Below are 20,237 nucleotides of genomic sequence, written 5' to 3' on the forward strand. Positions count from 1 at the left end.
TTCAATTTTTTTCTCCATAGATGGTACCTTTTAGTTGTCAAACACTATTATAGAATTATCATTATCATTATTATAAGATTTCTGTTCTTCATTTCTAAGAATTTTGTATAATATTGGGAGTAGGTTCTTGTGCTCCGTTAAAATGTTGATTCAAACTTGAATTTTTGTTCTCTGTCCTGATATTTTAGAAAAGATGTCCTCTCTACTACATTGTTATCCTCTTTGATAGCTATTTTTTATCTCATAGTATTTAACTTTTTGCATGTTCGATTTTACAGATAAATGTACTTATGTGATGGGAATCCACGGGAAAGTGTATAAATAATAAATAAATATACAGCATTATAAAAAAAATCACCATTTTGATTTTTTAGCCCTTACCATTTTTTCCCTTTATTATTTACTCATCACTCATTCAGCAAATATTTATTGACCATGTCTGCCAGGCACTATGGATCTAGGCAAGATTCTAGAACTCAAAGAGCTCAATTTAGTGAAAGAGACCAAAAGGTAGAAAACTAATGCATGATCAGATAATGAATTTACATGTCCTTGAAAGGGAAAGAAGTCTTTACGTTGCTGTCGAAATAATTTTTATTACTGGTCTGGTTAAATAGTGAAATTTCCTAAAAGAGGGACACCCTTAAGTACCACTGGGAGAATTCTTGTAGGCATAAAAAAAAGCAGACTGTGTAGCTGAAGATTCATGTGTGTTCTCCCGGGGAAGTTGTCCCTGGATTACGGGACCCTGGCAGTGGCAGGCTGCACAGGTTCCCAGGAGGGAAGGTGTGGATAGTGACCTGTGCTTGCACACAGGATTCTTGGTGGCTGCAGCAGCAGCCTTAACGTTTCATGCTGGTCTCTGGTGTCAGCGCTGATAGCCGCGACTCACGCCTGTCTCTTGAGCTCATTTAGGTGCTGCTCTGAATCTCCTGTCCTCGCGCACCCCAAAACAATGGTCTCTTGCCTTTTAGACATGTCCAGACTTAATCCCGGAGTCCCTCGTGTCTAGCTGTGGCGCACTAGCCCCAGTCAGGCTGTGTTCACGCAGCAAACCCCAGTCCTCTCCCTGTGGTCTGACCTCCAAAGCCCGAGCCTCAGCTCCCAGCCCCCACCCGCCCCAGCGGGTGAGCAGACAAGCCTCTCAGGCTGGTGAGTGCTGGTGGGCACTGCACCTCTGTGCTGGAATCTCTCCTCTTTGCCCTCTTCATCCCTGTTGCTTCACTCTCCTCCGTGGCTCCAAATCTTCCCTCACCACCCACCCCCTGTCTCCACCAGTGAAGGGGTTTCCTAGTGTGTGGAAACTTTTCCTTCTTCACAGCTCCCTCCCAGAGTGCAGGTCCCATCCCTCTTCTTTTGTCTCTGTTTTTTCTTTTGCCCTACTAAGGTATGTGGTGAGTTCCTTGCCTTTTGGGAAGTCAGGTCTTCTGCCAGCGTTCAGTAGGTGTTCTGTAGGAGTTGTTCCACATGTAGATGTATTTTTGATGTATTTCTGGGAGGAAGGTGATCTCCATGTCTTACTCCTCTGCCATCTTGACGGTCCTCTACCTTTGTTTCTTGTTTGACACATAAACTACATAGTTTTTTTGTTTGTTTCCAAATATTTGAGGTTTTACAGATATTTTTCTGTTATTGATTTCTAATTTAATTAAATTTGGACAGAGCATACTTTGAATGATTAAAATTTTTGTAACTTTATTGAGACTTGTTTTATAGCCCAGGATATGATCTATTTTGGTAAGTGTTCAACCTGATCTCAAATAAAATATATATTCTGCTATGTTTTTGTGCATTGTTCTATAAATGTCAGTTAGATCAAGTTGGTTGGTACTATTGTTCATATCTTATATGTATATATTGATTTCCTGTGTACTTGTATACATTAATGAGAGAAGGGTTTTGACATCACTAAGGAGTTGAAGATTTGCTTATTTCTCTAGTAACTTTTATTTTATGCCTTTGAAGATCTCTTATTAGATGCATAAAACTTTAGCATTGTAATCTTCTTGATAAATTTACCCCTTTACCACCATAAAATGACTCTGATTATTGCATCTTCAACAAATTTGGATAATTTTTTGCTATTATATTTTTCAAATATTTTTCTGTTCCTTCCTCTCTTTTAGATACTCCAAGAACAAATATATTAGGTTGCATGAGTTGTCTTATAGTTCACTGGTATTCTGTTCATTTTTCTTCTACTGTTTTTTCACAGTGTTTTCATAGAGCTTACTAAACTCTTCTTACGTTGTGTCTAATCTGCTATTAATCCCATCCAATGTATTTCTCAATTCTAGAATTTTGTTTTGTTTTATTTTAGTTTCTTTTTTCAGAATGTAACAGTGGCTAATATGGTCACATTTTCACCCTTGCTAAAAGAGTCTATAGATGCATGGGTAATCCACTCAAATACAAGTTTTAAAGTAGCAAACACATTTTGTCCAGTGGCTAGTTAGGCAGATTATGAAAGTTATCCAATGTCATATGGTTTTGCATGGGCAATATATTTATGCTAACTCAGTTTTCTCTTTTGGAAAACTATATGATAGTAAGCTGTATACCATAGTAGTTAAAAGAGCATGGGCTGGAATTAAAATACCTATACCTGAATTCTGGCTCTCCAAGTAACCTCAGTACTTTAATTTTTTATCATTGAATTGTGAACATTAAATGAGGTAATATGTTTAGCTGTTCAGTTAGTTCCTCATACATAGTAAATTTTAAAGAAATGACTGGATTTTTTCTCATATACTTTAATATAATTCAGTGAGCAAAAACTGATTTAGAAAATTAATTGATATTTGGATATGGCTTGTTGTGCCTGAGTTTTGTCATATTTCCAAGCATATATTATAAAATATAGATTATAAACTTTGAGTTTATTACTAGTGGATGAAATGTGCATTTTCATCTTATCATGAAATATTATCTTTAAAATATTTTTATATTTTTAATTGACATATAACATTATATTATTTTCAGGTATACAACATAATGATTCAGTATTTGTATATATTACAAAATGATCACCAAGGTAAATCTGCTTAGTACCTGACACCATACATAGTTACAAATTTTTCTTTCTTGTGATGAGGATTTTTAGGATCTACTCTCTTAGCAATTTTAAAATATGCAGTACAGTATTATTAACTGTAGTTACCATGCTGTAATTACATCCCATGGCTTACTTATTTTGTAACTGGATGTTTGTACCTTTTGACCTCCGTCACCCATTTTGCCCATGCTCTGCTTCCCACCTCTGAAAACCACCAGTCTATTCTGTGTATCTATGAGCTTGGTTTTGTTTTGTTTCGGATTCTACATATAAGTACAGTTATATAGTATTTGTCTTTCTCTGTCTGACTTATTTCACTTAACATAATGTGCTCCAGGTCCATTCATGTTGTCAGAAATGGCAAAATTTCATTCTTTCTTATGGCTGAAATATATATCTATATTTTCTTTATCCCTTCATCTTTTGATGGACGTTTAGGTTGTAAATAATGCTGCAATGAATATGGGGGTTGCATATATCTTTTTGAGTTAGTGTTTTCATTTTCTTCAGATAAATACCCAGAAGTGGAACTGCTGGATTGTATGGCAGGTTTTTTTTTTAAATTTTTTGAGAAATCTCCATACTGTTTTCATAGTGGCTGTACCAATTTACATTCCCATCAACAGTGCCCAAGTGTTCCCTTTTTTCCACATCCTTAGCAACACTTGCTATTTCCTGTCTTTCTGATAACTGCCATTTTAACAGGTGTGAAGTGATATCCCATTATGGTTTTGACTTGAATTTCCCTGATGATTAGTGATTCTGAGCATCTTTTCATGTATCTATTGGCCATCTGTATGTCTTTTTTAAGAACATGTCTTTTCAGATCTTATGCTCATTTTTTTAATCAAATTGCATTTTCTTTTGTGTTGTATAAGTTCTTACATATATTTTGGAGATTAACCCCTTATCAGGTATATGATTTGCAAGTATTTTCTCCTATTCAGTAGATTGCCTTTTTATTTTGTTGATGGTTTTCTTTCCTGTTCAGAAGCTTAGTTTGATGCAGTCCCACTTGTTTATTTTTGCTTTTATTGTCTTTGTTTTTGGTGTCAGATCCAAAAATCATTACCAAGACTGATGTCAAGGAGCTTACTACCTATGTTTCCTTCTAAGGATTTCATGGTTTCAGGTCTTATGTTCAACTCTTTAATCCATTTTGAGTTAATATTTGTGTATGGTGTAAGATAGTAGTCCAGTTTCATTCTTTTACATATGGCTGCCCAATTTTCCCAAATTATTTATTGAAGAGACTGTCCTATCCCCCTTGTGTATTCTTGGCTCCTTTGTTGTATATTAATTGACCATATACATGTGGATTTATTTCTGGACTCTGTGTCTGGTCCATTGAGCTATGTGTCTGTTTTTATGTCAGTAGATACTGTTTTGATTAATACAGCTTTGTAATATAGTTTGAAATCAGGGAGTGTGATACTTCTATCTTTGTTCTTCTTTCTCAAGGTTATTTTGACTATTCAGGGTCTTTTGTGTTTCCTTACATATTTTAGGATTGTTTGTTCTGCTTCTGTGAAAAATGCCATTGCAATTTTGATAGAGATTGCATTCAATCTGTAGATTGCTTTGGGTGGTATGGCCAGTTTAAACAATATTCACTCTTCCATTCCATGAGCAGAGAATATCTTTCCATTTTTTTGTGTCTTCCTCAATTCCTTTCATTAATGTCTTATACAGTATACCTCATTTTATTATGCTTTACTTTGTTGTGCTTTGCATATATTGTGTTTTTTACATATTAAAGATTTGTGGCAAATTGGTCAGTGCTGTTTTTCCATCAACATATACTTACTTCTTGCCTTTTGTCACATTTTGGTAATTCTTGCAACATTTCAAACTTTATATTGCTATTATATTTGTTATGGTGATCTGTGATCTTTGATGTTACATTGCAAAAAGATTATGACTCACTAATCAATCACCTTACTGGAGAGCTCAGATGATGATTAGAATTTTTAGCAATAAAGAATTTTAGTTAAGGTGTGCATTTTTTAGATATTGTGCTCTTGTACACTTAATAGGCTACAATTATCTGTAAGCATAACTTTAATATGCACTGGGAAACCAAAAAAAAATTGTGTGATTTCCTTTTTGTGATATTCACTTTATTGCAGTGGTCTGGAACTGAACCCGTGATATCTCTGAGGTATGCCTGTGGTTTCCAGTTTACAGATTTATCATCTCTTTGATTAATATTATTCCTAGGTATTTTATTCTTTTTGATGTAATAGTAAATGTGATTGTTTTCTTAATTTCTCTATTTAATAGTTTGTTATTAGTGTATAGAAACACAATAGGTTTTTGTATATTGGTTTTGTATCCTGCATCTTTACTGAATTTGCTTATTAATTGTAACAGGTTTTTTTTTTGGTGGAATCTTCAGAGTTTCTATATCTAATATCTTGCCATCTGCAAATAGTGAGAGTTTCAATTTTTCCTTTCTAATTTGTATGCCTCTATTTTTTTTTCTCACCTAAGTGCCCTGACTAGGACTTTCAATACTATGTTGAATAAAATTGGTGAGAATTGGCATCATTATTTTGTTCCTGATCTTAGAGAAAAAGCTTTCAGCTTTTCACCATTGAGTATGTTAGCTGTGGGCTTGTCATGTATGGCCTTTATTATGTTGAGGTATGTTCCTTCTGTATCCACTTTATTGAGAATTTTTATTATAAATTGATATTGAATTTTGTCATGTGATGTTTTTGCATCTATTGAGATGATCGTATGATTTTTTTCTTCATTTTGTTAATGTGGCATATCATATAGACTTGCAGATATTGAACCATCCTTGCATCCCTAGAATGAGTTCCATTTAATTATGGTGTATGATCTTTTAATGTATTGTTTTGTTTTTAAACTTTTAATTTTATATTGGAGAATAGTCAATTAACAATATTGTGATAGTTTCAGGTGCACAGCAAAGCAACTCAGCCATAGATAAACATGTATCCATTCTTCCCAAAACTCCCCCCTCCCATCCAGGCTGCACATAACATTGAGCAGTGTGCTATAGAGTAGGTCCTTGTTTATCCATTTTAAATATAACATTGTGCTATACAGTAGGTCCTTGTTGGTTATCTATTTTAAATATAGCAGTGTGTACATTAATGTATTGTTGAATTTTGTTTGCTGATGTTTTGTTGAGGATTTTTGAATCTATATTCATCAGGGATATTGGCCTATAATTTTCTTTTCTTGTGGTGTCCTTGTCTGGTTCTCGTATTAGAGTAATGCTGGCCTTGTAAAATGAGTTTGGAAGTGTTCCTTCCTCTTCTGTTTTTTGGTTTGAGAAGGATTCATATTCTTCTTTGAATATTTGGCATAATTTACCAGTGAAGCTGTCTGGTCCTGGACTTTTGTTTGTTGGGAGATTTTTGATTAGTAATCAATTGCCTTACTAGTACTTAGTCTATTCACATTTTCTATTTTTCATGATTCAGTATTACAAGTTTCCATTCCTTCTAGTTTGTCCAATTTGTTGGTGTATAATTTTTCATGTTAGTCTTATGATCCTTTGTTTTTCTGTGGTGTTAGTTGTAATGTCTCCTCTTTTGTTTCTGATTTTATTTACTTGAACTTTCTCTCTTTTTTTCCTCAGTGAATATAGCTAAAGGTTTCTCAATTTTGTTTATCTTTTCAAAGAACCAACTCTTATTTTCATTGATCTTTTCTATTATCTTTTTAATCTCTATTTCATTTATCAATATTTCTGCTTTGACCTTTGTTATTTCTTTCCTTCTACTAACTTTAAGTTCATTTGTTCTTTTTCTAGTTTCTCAAGGTGTAAAATTAGGTTATGTATTTTTGTTTCTTGAGTTAAGTATTTATTGCCATGAACTTCCCTCTTACAAGTGCTTTTGCTGCATTCCATAATCTTTGGTATGTTGTATTTCCATTTTCATTTATCTCAAGGTATTTCTTAATTTCTCTTTTGCTTTCTCCATTGACCCATTGGTTTTTCCATTCACTAGTGTTTTGGTTTTCTGTTTGTTTGTTTTTGTTTTGTTTTGTTTGTTTTGTTTTGTTTTTTTTGCAGTACGTGGACCTCTCACTGCTGTGGCCTCTCCTGCTGTGGAGCACAGGCTCTGGATGTGTAGGCCCAGTGGCCATGGCCCACAGGCCCAGCTGCTCCATGGCATGTAGGATCCTCCCAGACCGGGGCATGAACCCACATCCCCTGCATTGGCAGGTGGACTCTCAACCACTGTGCCACCAGGGAAGCCCACTAGTGTGTTTTTTAATCTCCAAATATTTTTGAATTTTCCATTTTTCTTGTTAGTGATTTTTAATTTCATACCATCATGCTCAGAAAATATGTGTGATATGATTTCCATCTTCTTAAATTCATTAGGACTTGTTTTGTGGTGTAACATATGATCTATCCTGGAGAATGTTTCATGTGCACTTGAGATTTTTCCACTCTGTTTGTTGGGAACACCAAGTCTTCCTGGACCCATGTTGGGTTAGGGATTGTTCCACCTGCTCCTTTCAAGTGATTCTTTTCTAGTCCTCAGGTAGTTTCCTTATACACAAGGAGACCCTGAAGATTTCCGCAACTCCTTCTATGTGAAGATCTCCTCTTAATAGTACTCTGTCCTGTGGACTCTAGCTGATTTGGCCTTTCTAAAATCCCAACTTTGTCTCCTCAACTTAGAGATATTGAGTGTTTCCAGTGTTCCCCTTTTTGTGCCATGGTGTGGAAGCTCATTTAGTATGTTCTGATACTCAGTTGGGCACTCTGAGCTGGTGATATACATTTGGGAGTTATTGGTATATATAGCCAATGAAGACCTGGAAGTAAAATACCTCAGGAAGGGGTTACAGAGGGAAAAGAGAAAAATCCTAAACTAGAACCCTAAGGAGCAATAAAATATATGTGGAGAGTTAACTGATAATTCTTCTAAAGTGATTTTCAAAGCAAAGCCCTTAAGTACTTAGAGTTTAGAGTTTCTGATACTGTTCCAAAGTATGGCCATTACTTAGGAGTTGATAAGTCATTAGCTAAGATTACTTTGGATTTTCTGAGTATCTTGTTTTCTGGGCACATATCTAAGCACTCAGGAGAGGAACACATCTAGAATCATAGGAAAGTCCTACAGACTCAGGAATGCCTTGTGTCCCCAGCATAGAGTCCAATGTCCAATCTTCATTTCTACACTAATTGACCACCATGAGAATTTGTGAACCAAAAACTAATAATAATAATAATAATAAAATAACCATAGCTAAGTAGAAAATGAAGTCAAGAAAAGAAAAAAAAAAAGGAAAAAATTTGGATCTAGAAAACAGATCTAGAGAATTGAGGTTTTGAGACCTAAATTAAATCCCTGGACTGTCTCCAACCAACTGGTTGGGTCACCTTGGACAGCTTAGTAAATAAACGTCTTTGACTTAGTTTGCACATCTTTCACATGGAGAATAATTGTACCAGAACTTCCAGCTTTGTGGGCATTAAAATCTACATACATCAAAGTGGTTATTTTTAAGACTTTGCCATGATCTTGTTCAAAAAAAACTAGTCATGGTAAATAAATGAAAAAGAATATGAATAATTTTAATTTATGGTTAATTTTTGCATATTTACATTTTGCCTCTAGGTAAAAATTCCTTTTAAGAGCTTGTCAAATGGTTGGAAACCATTGGAAGTTGGAAACATAATACTTCTAATTTTAAAATTTAATATTCTTTCCTCATTTAGAGGTTATACACCTCTTTTCTGTATTGAGGTAAAATGTATTTGATAAGGATATGGTACTCAAATATTTTCAAAGTTAGCATAATTAGATTTATTTCTTAACCAAGCAAATAATTCTTTTCAAAATAGTTTCAGTGTAACGTAGAGTGAAAAGAACTGATTGACTGACACTAATAATAGCATTTCAAATATTGTTTTCTTTTAATAGATTGAGTCATCAGTGAAGTTTAGATTGTAATCATGTTTATGGGTTCTCTTTAAAACTTTGCTTCCCTTGATTCAATTCAATACAAACAAAAAAGTGTGTTTCAAATCAATTCCTGAATGATCTGAAATGATCTGTTAAGGATTTGAAAATGAATAAATCTCTTAGTAACCTGGAGTTTGGTCTCATTTACAAGACTCCTATGTTGTCATTTGAACAGAATCTTTCACTTTTGATGAGTTGGAAAATAAATGAGACTAAAGAAATTAGTGGTATGATCTCTTATTGTTATAGTACATTGTTTCAAGGAGACGTTTGAAAATGAATATCAGAGTCTGAATTTCTCTTATTTGACAAACTAAAATGAAAATAATAAATGAAAATAAAATGAAAATAGTTCAATTGTTCCTTTTAATAAAAGTTGATAATATAGAATTAAATCAATAGAAGCAAATAGAAATTTGTGAGGGTTATTACATCAAAGTACTTCAATAGCACACATATTAACTAGAATTTTATTTACTGTTTTATCATAAAAATCAGAATAGAGGGAAAGGAATCAATGTTGTTATAGAGGAAGCATTTAGTATTAACTTCAGTAGGATTCATTCATTGAGTACCCACTATGTATCTGACATGGTGTATTCATGCTGCTCTCTCTAGGATTCTTGCTGAGAAAATATTTAATTATATTGTCCTAGGTTAGAGGCTTTTCTGGACTGGATTAATGTGAATATCATTACATTATTTCAAATCTCTCTAAAAGCTTTTTGTTTGTTTCTATTTATAGTTTATATAGAGAAATGGATAAAATGGGGAAAATGTTTAATCTTTTTTTTTTTCTGTTGTAAAATGAGTGGCTTTGAAGGAAAGTTTTGTGAGTAAGGGAGACAATGATTTTTCATGCAATGAAATACTATACAACAACTTAAAACTATGCTTTAAAAGAATATTTAATGTATTAAAACATGATTATGTGCAAAAAGTAGAATGTAAAACTATATATAGCATGCTATAAATATTATCAGATTGTTATATAGGTAGATGTAGTATAGGAAACAACCAGAAGAAAATGTTAATGGCAGTTATGTCTGAGTGGGAATCTGGGTGATTTATTTTCTTTTTCATACTAACTATTTTCTCAAAATAGTTCATAGCAGACATTTTCTTATTATACAAGTAATGAGTATCATTAAATAAATAAAAAAGTAAAGGGAAGAAGACAGTTTATTCCAAAATTTAAAAAAAAAATTGCTTAAATAATTGTTTAAGCCCCTACAGAGAAAATAAAGCACAAGATTTACATTTAGATTAATAGGGTGTATTTATCATGATCCCTTTAATGTTTGAAAATAAACTACTACAGGCAGGTGAATTTGAAAGATGAACATGTATTAAGTAGCATTTAGTAGAGATGACACTTTGATACATCAAAATGTGGCACCTGGACCAGGAGCATCAACATATCCTGGGAACTTGTTATAAATGCACACTTTGGGGCCCCACCCCAGACCAGGTGATTTAGATGCATGCTTAAGTTTGAGAAATGCTGCTTTAGAGTTTTGGATTCTGAGACTGATATAGAACAATTTCTGAATTTTATCCTAGAAAACTTCCATCTCATATTTCTTTTCTCTCTTTTTGTCTTATTTCTTCCTCTCCTTCTCCTTCTCTGTCTCTCAGCCTCTCTCTTACACATAATTGCATTTTTTGTTGTATGTTTTTTGTTTATTCATATTTTTACCTTGTTTCCCCAAAATATTTGAGACAGCTTACAGAGATGCATATACTACAATATACTAACAACAGCAAACACTCATTTAGTGCTATTTTTCAGGTACTGTTCTAAGTACTTTACATAAAATATCTCATTTAATTTAATTTTTAATAACAGCCCCATAAAGGCAGTTGTTATTATTATTATTATTATGCCCATTTTACAGACAAGGAATCTAAAGCATAAAGACTAAATAACTTGCCCAAGTGCATACAACCAGTAAGTGGCAGAGTCCAGGCAATCTTGTTCCAAAGTCTGAGCCTTCAACTAGTTTACTGTGCTGCTTCTTAAAGATAAACTTAGTGAAGAATTGGGGATGAATGCCAAGTAAACCTATTCTGCAGAGTTTTACAGAGTTGGTAAGCATGGCCCATGAATTGCCTCTAGCTCCCACAAAGAGTGAAAAAGAATGAGCTATAAGATTTACAGTCACCAAAATGTGGAAATAAACCCATTTTCAGGAAGGTCACTGAGAGGAATACCTCTGATTGCTCTCCATCCTGAGAAATATTCATTGTGATTTTCGTTTCATTCATTCACTCTGTATTTGTTTATACAATAACTATCTCTTGAGCACCTTCTGTTTGTTAGGCTCTTTGCTCATTGCTTGTGGATAGAAAGAATAAAACAATCCATGCCTTAGAGAAACCCAGAGCCTAGGGTTAAAGAACAATGGTGTATCTTCCTTGGGCTTTCCCCCACTTCCTCTCTGAGTGAGCCAGTTGGAGAAGAGCATAATGACAGGCAAGAATGGACTTGGAATAGGTTCTACTATGAGAGAAGACCTGAGGGAGGATGAGAAAACACTAAAAGGAAACAACCATTTGATCTGTAGTGCCTGGTCACAGAGACATTATTTCCCGACTACGTCTTTCTCTGTAATCTGTAACCTGAGGCTGCCCCTGGACAAACTGGACTTTAGGAGGTTCCTTGATTCTTTGGAGACTATGTGGCTACAGGGATGAAGGGCAGGAGGGTGGTAGGAGGAGACAAAGCCAGTTGGTTTTAACAAAGCCCTGAAAATTGTGTGTGTGTGTGTGTGCGTGTGCACACATGCATGCATGTCTGTGTATGTATGTATCCCATCACTAAGAAAGTGCTTCTGGCTGCCTGGTCAAAGGTCACCCTTACCCCTTCTGAAAATAGCTCCTAGAAGCTGCACAAAGACTTAAAAATTCTTCTTTCTCCTCTCCTCCCCATCCAGATTTACCTAATAAATTGAAAGCAGGCAAAAGTATTCGTCCCAGTGGTCATGGCTTTGCCTGGTTAACATGGCCTTATCTTATGCCACCTTTGACTGTGAACCCCTGGAGATAGGGATGTCTTGAATTCCAATACTTGGGCCTAAAGATAAGGACGTGATTTTCTTTGACCACCTGGAACTTGAGCTTGTGTTTCTAAGTGAAAACCACATCAAGAGTGTGAATGCTGGTTAAGATTTTATTCAGTGTTTTGAAATGAATGATGTTGCCTAATGACCCATGATGTTGGGATCTGATAGATTTAATTTTCTTATCAAAGTGCAGAATTCATATTGACCACAAGGGCATCTTTCCTGAAGTCATCATGCCATAAATATCTTAGAGCAAGATGAGATGGGAAAAGCAAGAAGATACAGAGTTTGAATGCAGTTTGCATAGAATTTGGAAACTGGTGGTAATAACAGGGGACAGAGAATAATTATTGAGCCACCCTGTGTTTCATTTTTAATTTGCAATAATGGGTCTTGTAGTGATCTTTTCTGGACTACTTATGATTAGAAAGAATAACAAATTCGTTTGGAAATCTTGATGCAGCACCTAAATTATTTAATAGATTCTAACATATTTGGCAGGGATTTGAAAGCTATGTTGAGGAATAAGCATAAGGGTCTTAGGCATTTCACCCAGAGAGCAGCCCTTCTCTGGCAGTGACAAAACTAATTATTCCCCAAAGGGTTTTGCCTGGAACTTTGTAAAGCTGCCGCATCTTGAGTTTCCTAAGCAAAAGGTGCTTTACTTACTTTTCTTCTTCTTTCTCTCTTGCAGTCCCAGCAGAAGTGCATCGTGATCTTTGCACTGGTGTGCTGCTTTGCCATTCTCGTTGCATTGATATTTTCAGCCGTGGACATCATGGGAGAGGATGAGGATGGGCTCTCAGAAAAAAATTGTCAAAATAAATGTCGGTAAGAGGTAACAAACAAAAATTTAAAAATTCTCTTTTAGGGAGTGGGTGAGAAAATCAAAGAGGGTCCTAGAGAGTGGAGAGAAAAATATCATAAACACACATTGTCACCCAACTGCCCACTGGGTTAAACTGAGACATGACTCACTGTCCACTGATGCTCTTACTTTTATTTAGACCAAGGGAATAAAAATGAGTAATGATTTAATTCACTTTACAGTTTGGGCATATTCTGTACAAAGGAGTGGTTGACAAAATGAAATTTTGTAACAATCTGCATCCTGGACACCTCTATGTATGAGGTTTTGATTTGTTCCATAATGAGCTTGGCAAAAATGAAGGCCCCAATGGACAAAGGACACCATGCTCGTTGTTATTTCAATTAGAAGTTAAACACACACCTCAGGAAAAATTTCCACTTAAAATTAGGGGTTAAATAAATAAGCATGTCTATGAGAAGACACAGGTCTCCTCAGTCTGTCCCAATTTAGCACAAAATTTATTTTTAATCCAGAAATTACAACAACTTTACCATTATATTTCTGTATTTTTTCTCTTCAAGTGCATTAAAAACATTTCCCTAGGGTCACTTCTGACTGCAGAGCAGTCACAGCATGGTTTTATCCACATAAATCTCCTCATCCAACTCTTCCCTGAGCCCTACGTTATTTTTTGAGGTTGGTAGGAGAATGTAGAAAAGTACCAAGCTGGGGCAGGGAAGTAAAGGCTTATTTTTATGTACTTGTTGCTGCAAAGCCGAAGTGAGGCCATAAAATTACAATGGTTATTATAAATTAGAGCTTATAATGAATTTTAAATGTTATTTTTCCCTTTGGAAAGCATTAGTCAAAATGCCCCTCTTTTCTAGCTTAAAAGATCAACCACAGCCTCGTAATGTATATGTGAGTTTTTATCCTGGATACTTTGCCTTGAGGGTTGAATGTCTGACAGAAAAAAATAAAAAAAATCTGGAAAAGACAATTGAAATTTTGGTTTTTTCAACCCATGATACATTATAGTTTAATTACCAGGCAACAGTATTATACAGAATAAAGGATACAAGAGGGAAATCAGTATACATTTTAGATTTTTTCCTTCATGTTAGATAGGTGTTCCTAAATATGTTTGTTTCTCAGACTGAATTTGGGAGAAAAATTATATTGGGATTATAAAGAAAGCAGTAGAAAAACAGCAGGTCGTCATCATCTTCCTCCTGATCACTCCATCTTCATCAATACCTTGTGCTAATCCTGTTACATGACAAATATAAACATTCTGTGGGCAAGGGTCCAGTGACTCATACTTCCTCAGTGGAATGCCTCTACCCCTCTCTCACCTCACCTGTAATGAAGACTGCTGAGTATTTTAAATGGCAAACCCCAGAACCTAGAAGGTAACTCTGTAAAGGTCAAACTATGATGACTTCCTGAGGAGAAAATACCCAAGGCCTTTTAACAAACATTGCCGGATATTGGTAGTTTTCAACAAAAAAGTTGGGGGCCTTCGAATTATGCCTCTTTTCATTTGGGGGAAACTATAATTTAATCTAATTTTGATTTTTTTTTAACTCATACAACTGGAATTTTCATCTGGTTATTTCTTCTGTCTCAGTCAATAACTAAATCCTGATGACCCAACATTGCTTCTCCTTCCATCTAGAACCTATTCTCCCAATTACCAACTATGCTCCTGCTTCCTTTCCCCTGAGTAGTTGGAATCACTACCTTGATTACTTTGTTGCACCCCTACATGCAACTGTCTTTTCCAGAACTTGCAGCCCCTCCAGATCTTCCTCTCTTCTACAGTCTCTTACCCTATGTCTTGCATTTCTGTTCTCCTACATTCTCAGCCTTGTAATAGGCACTTTTGTATATCTGCCCGGGTGGCATCTGGCTTCCTCCTAACATCCTGAGAAGCTCCTGCTTTTTCTCCTCTCTCCAAAGCACAGGGTGGAGGCAGGGCAACTGCAATTCCTTACACCCCAATCCAGTCCGTCTCCAGTGGGACAGTCCATTGCCCCCCCATCTTCCCTCAGTCATTCTCATTTTAATTTGATGAACTTTTCTTACATCAGTCACTGTCTCCTTATCACCATAGGCAACGTTACCTTCTACCAGGACTCTCTCTCCCCTTCTTTTGTGCCTGGCTAATAGATCTTCCAGCCACCAGTCCCATCCCTTGCCACTGTCCTTAGTAACTTTAAAATTTACTTCCAGTACCCTAGCCTTACTGTTTTTAACCACCTCAGGTCAATAAATTTAATGTCCACTTTGCCTTTGCACCTGCTAGCAAACTACTCCACCTCCCAGGTAGCCTAATGTAGTGAAAGACCATGGACTTTGAATTTTGAAAGATCTGGATTCAAATCTATATTCTACCACTTACTGACTCTGTAAACTTGGGCAAGATATTAACATAATTATGTCACTCATCACCTTTTGGCAGAACAGCAAAGGACTGAACAATGAGTTACACCATAGATCATGAGACAAGCATAGTGATTCTCTGTGGTCAGAAGTGCAGTGGGAAAGTCAGAGGAGGTTTGGGGGAGTGACCTGACAGAGTGTAAAGAGGAAACCTGGCCTTGGATGCCTCTCCACTCCTGATAAGTTATGAAAACTATTTTAGTTTTATTTCCCTTAAAAGTGGTGGATTAAAAAAAAATCTCTCTCACAGGGTTTTATGAGGCTTCAGTAAGTTGTATAAACCCATAACCAAGCTGCAGGACACTCATAACAAGCAATATATAAATGTCAGTCCTCTCCCTGTCTGTTCCTAAGAGTGCAGAATCCCCCTTCTCTATTCACAGCTAGCTTCCTATTCCCCCCCACTTTGGCAATTATCCTGAATCTACTCTTTATCTTGATTTTAGTTAGTCTTTGGTTCTGTGGAAGTAAACAAAGAGAACAAACATATGAGAATGAGCGAAGTAAACATGAAAACAGATGCTATTTATTCAGAGCTTGCTATGGCGAGTCAGTTCGCCTCAGTCATTTGTATTTTAGCAGAGACTCAGAGGCAGGCAGAGGAGGGGACCAGCTTCATAGTGGTGTGGCCTGACTGGAGGCTGTTGGCCTGGGGGAGCTGGAGGTGGGCTGACAAGAAGCAGGCATCCTACATGATGGGTTAGGGGTACATATTTGGCTTTCTCTGGTTGGTTCTAAATTGGAAGGAGGGACAAAAATTAGGGAAGCTGGCAGTTATTAAGTTATGGCCATTTTGGTTTCAGAAGTTATTGTTTAGCCTCCTGGATTATTACTAGAGATAACAATCCTACTTCCTACAAGTCTGACTTATAGCAGGCTGGGCTGGTTATTATAGATAAGAAGTTGGTTTCCTGGGCAGGTTGCTGCAGGTTGTGACTCAGATTTCTACACACATATGTATATGGACTGGCCATTACTGATTTGCATATTCAGTTTCCCAGTTCCCTAAACCTCCTCCTACACTATCAGCCCCTTCTGTTTTAATTTTCTTTTTATCCATTTGCTAGACCATGACCAGTGTGTCTGCGATACTTCCTGTAGCATGATGTCGTCTTACTTGCCTCCTTGGATCTTGTGTCTCAACCATGCTGCCAGTTCTTAAACTGGTTGACTCCTAGTTCCACCCATCCGTGTCCTCAGGACAGCCTCAACCATTGCTCCAACCCCCCAGCAGCCTTCAGAGAGCGAGTTCCGTGTTCTTCAGTCCTAGGTTCCTCCAGGCAGGAATGCCCCCAGTAAAATAAGTGACATCATTTGGAGATGCACCCACTGAGTTCTCTGGAGCTGACATAGACCAGAAGGCAAAACTGCCAATCTGCAGAAGCTCTGGCATGCCAGTCTCAACTTACTCCTTCTGTACAAAGTTCCAGTCCTCCTCTCAAGACCTTTTCCCATCATAACCTTTCTAGACTCTATCTACCCTCAAGGCGGCACTGAGGAGGTCACATGATGCTCAGCTTCCAATTACCATTTACTTCACTCACAGTTTTCTCTTTATGTTCTTCTCCTTATGGTGTCATTATCATAAAGAGTGCTGCTTGCTCAGTGCAACATTTGCTGAGATCTAACTACCTTGTAATTAAGCTCCTGTGTTTGTAGCTCTCCTCACTCCTGAAAGTTGAAAGAATACAAGAGATTCTGCAGTCTGTCAGCGGCTTCACACTGTTTTGACAGCCTCTTTCCAAGGTCCCCTCATCCAGTGTACTCTTTTCTAAATATATTACTTTAATTCACTTTATCTCTACTAACTAGTCTAGATACCCTTCTGTCCTCTGAAAGATTCTCACTCCAAATCATACTGCCCACTCAGTGTTTTCCAAACTTTTATATGTCTTTCTTAAAAAATGTATCTCCTTATAAATAATGTCCTATTTGTGATTTATTTTTTCCTGACTTCTTATTTTATTTCTCTTCCTCTTTTTATTACTTAGCTTCTATAATACTCTAATAGTAGAATAATGATACCCTTGATTATAGTTTTCCATACAAATCAATAAAATAACTGCTCTAAACTTATCTTCCAAAGTGCCTTTCAACCAACCTCAGTTGTTATGCCCAGAAGCAAGATCTTTTGACCTCAGTAAGTGACTTTGACCTATTTCTCTGTCTCTCTGTACTGAAGTTATGTGTACTTTCCATCATTTCCCAGTGTGTTTTTAATTGCTGATTCAGTCTCTATAAATATAAACCTCCACGTCACTTGATTACCTGAGGGGGTGAAAGGCAAAATTTCTAGTTTTCACTAAGAAATTATATTTCAGTGGCCTCTGGGGCAACACCAGAGAGTCAAGAATGGCTTCAACTGCCAGTTTAGATTGTATACATCCTGTGTTTTGGCTATTTTATGATTCACTAGTGCCCCTAATTATTATTTTACACCATTCCTGCAAGAGGTAACCATGCACTGTGAAATTTCCCACGTGTCACATCCTCAGGGACCAGTAGAGATGCTGGAGCTTACCTCCCACTGCTGCTCACACGCAGAACACCTGCTCACCTTGGGACTCTCACCCATTCAGATGACAGTCCTCCATTTTTCATTTTACAGCTATATCTATCTCTCCTCTCCTGGAGAAATCCTACGTCCGTTGTTTTGGATTGTTACTGGCCCACTTATTAGAGAGATCATTAGACACTTACTAGAAGAGGGACTTTTCTTTACCACACCTCCTGGATAAATTCACACAGAACGAGTTTGCACCCTGCTCCTCTTCCATCTCAGGCCCAAATCCCATAACATGGTAACTAACTTCTGTAAACCCTCATTAAACAAGCTGAGTAAACATAAAATTTTGGGTGGGCTGTCATTGACTTCAATATGTCATTGACATATTGATGGATGCTTGCCATCTATTCTATCCAGATAATTACAGCAGCCGTTGCTCCTGGACTTCCTCCCACTTGCCTGTCATCCTTCTAAGTCAGTTCTGTGTCTGGGTGACTACTGCCCTGGTTGGGCTCACTCTTGCCCACAAATCTGCCTAACCATTTTAACCTGTGCCCATTTGGTCTGAAGCATGAAGGGGATGGACCAACTCGGTCTACCTATATAATCCCCATTATTCCTGAACCCAGTGATTTCCTTTCACCCTAATGTGAATGGACTTGGGTCTGTTTAAAATACAACACGTGTAATATTTTAGGCTGAGTAACTAAGGTATAAGTTACCATAGTGGTTCTCTAATAAGGGGTGGCCTAGACCACCAAGGTTTGGCTACAGAAAGTATAGTAAGGGCTGTAATAGGGCATCCCTTCACACACACACTTTATGTATATTTTCTAAATTTTACAATTTCTCTATTACAAAGCTGGCTTCTCTATTTTATGTTTTTCACATCTTTGTCTTCTGAATTTCTTCCTCTGATCCTCTGATTATTTACTTAAAATAATACACTATATCCATAGCTATATCTATATTTCTATTAATAACTCAGTGGCAGCTCCAGTATAGGACATATATCATTTATATCATCAATATACAACATTTCCAGAAGATAGTATTGAGAGACCTCTTTATGCACTGACAATCACCTCCTAGTATTTTGTACTTTCTCATTTAGTGTCATGACCTTAGAGCTATCTTAACAGACACAACTTGCTCCAATAGACTTTAATCATTATTTTCCCTTTTAATGCCCCAATTTTTATTCTTGGCTAGTAGGAGGTGTCTTTTGTACATGTGCAATGTCTTTTGGACATTATTCCAGATATCTCTGAGAGCAGCCTTGCTTTCTGGCAGCAAGAAGCTGTTCTAGTCCCATTTTGAATTTTCTGGCTCTGGGACATTGTACTGTCTACTCTCTAATGAGCCCGGGTTCCTTTCATGGAAGATTCTATTAAATATCAAAACCCAAGCTCTAAGAGTGTCATTAGATTGTCCCCCAAGGGTACTGGTGATAACACTGACACCAGAGGAAAAGCTTTTTAAATTGCTTTTGTGACTGAGCAATATTCCTTCATTCTCTTTCCTTTCCTTCCTTTCATATTATAGGAATAAGAACATGAACTGTAGGAGCCAAATTTCCTGGGTTTGAATTTGGCTGTATTACTTAGGAGAATTGCAATTTTGGGCAAGTTTCTCAGTTTTACTATACCACATTTTCTTCAGCTATATAATGAAGACAGTTATTATGTCCTACTTGAAAGGTTTCTGTAAGGACTAAATATGTTAATACAAGTATCTTTCATATCTGTCGTATAATAAATGCACAATAAATGTTGACTGTTCTTTTTTAAATTTTAGGTTTTTTTGGAGTATAGTGGATTTACAACGTTTTGCTAGTTTCAGGTGTACAGCAAAGTGAATCTGTTAATACATATACATATATCCACTCTTTTTTAGATTCTTTTCCCATATAGGCCATAACAGAGCTTTTGTTTTTGTTTTTGTTTTTGTTTTTGTTTTTTGCGGTACGCGGGCCTCTCATTGTTGTGGCCTCTCCCGTTGCAGAGCACAGGCTCCGGACGCACAGGCCCAGCGGCCATGGCCCACGGGCCCAGCCGCTCCGTGGCATGTGGGATCCTCCCAGACCGGGGCACGAACCCGCGTCCCCTGCATCGGCAGGCGGACTCTCAACCACTGCGCCACCAGGGAAGCCCTCAGGGAATTTTTTGATTCCATGTAAATTTGAAGGTTATTTGTTCTAGTTCTGTGAAAAATGCCATGGTTATTTTGATAGGGATTGCATTAAGTCTGTAGATTGCTCTGGGCATTTTACCCATTTCTTATTGGCTCCCCCTTGTCTTTCCCCAGTTCTAAACTCCTTTCACTTACTTACAGCCCTAATCTTACTTATCCTGAATCTCTGTTTAGAGATTACTTTAATTGAGAAATGGCA

General features: G+C 36.7%; 1 protein-coding gene across 2 annotated transcripts in view; it reads left to right on the forward strand.

Annotated features, from left to right (window-relative positions):
• The window catches only part of PLD5 (phospholipase D family member 5), a gene marked incomplete at both ends in the record, with an annotated part of 422,025 nt that overhangs the window by 196,788 nt on the left and 205,000 nt on the right, over nucleotides 1-20,237 (forward strand). For both annotated transcript variants that reach the window (XM_079696892.1, XM_079696891.1), the window contains one exon: nucleotides 12,778-12,914. In XM_079696892.1, coding sequence (XP_079553018.1) covers nucleotides 12,778-12,914 — 137 coding nt within the window. The remainder of the gene's footprint in view (nucleotides 1-12,777; nucleotides 12,915-20,237) is intronic.

This window comes from Hyperoodon ampullatus (assembly GCF_949752795.1).
Source record: "Hyperoodon ampullatus genome assembly, chromosome: 2".
NCBI lineage: Eukaryota > Metazoa > Chordata > Mammalia > Artiodactyla > Ziphiidae > Hyperoodon > Hyperoodon ampullatus.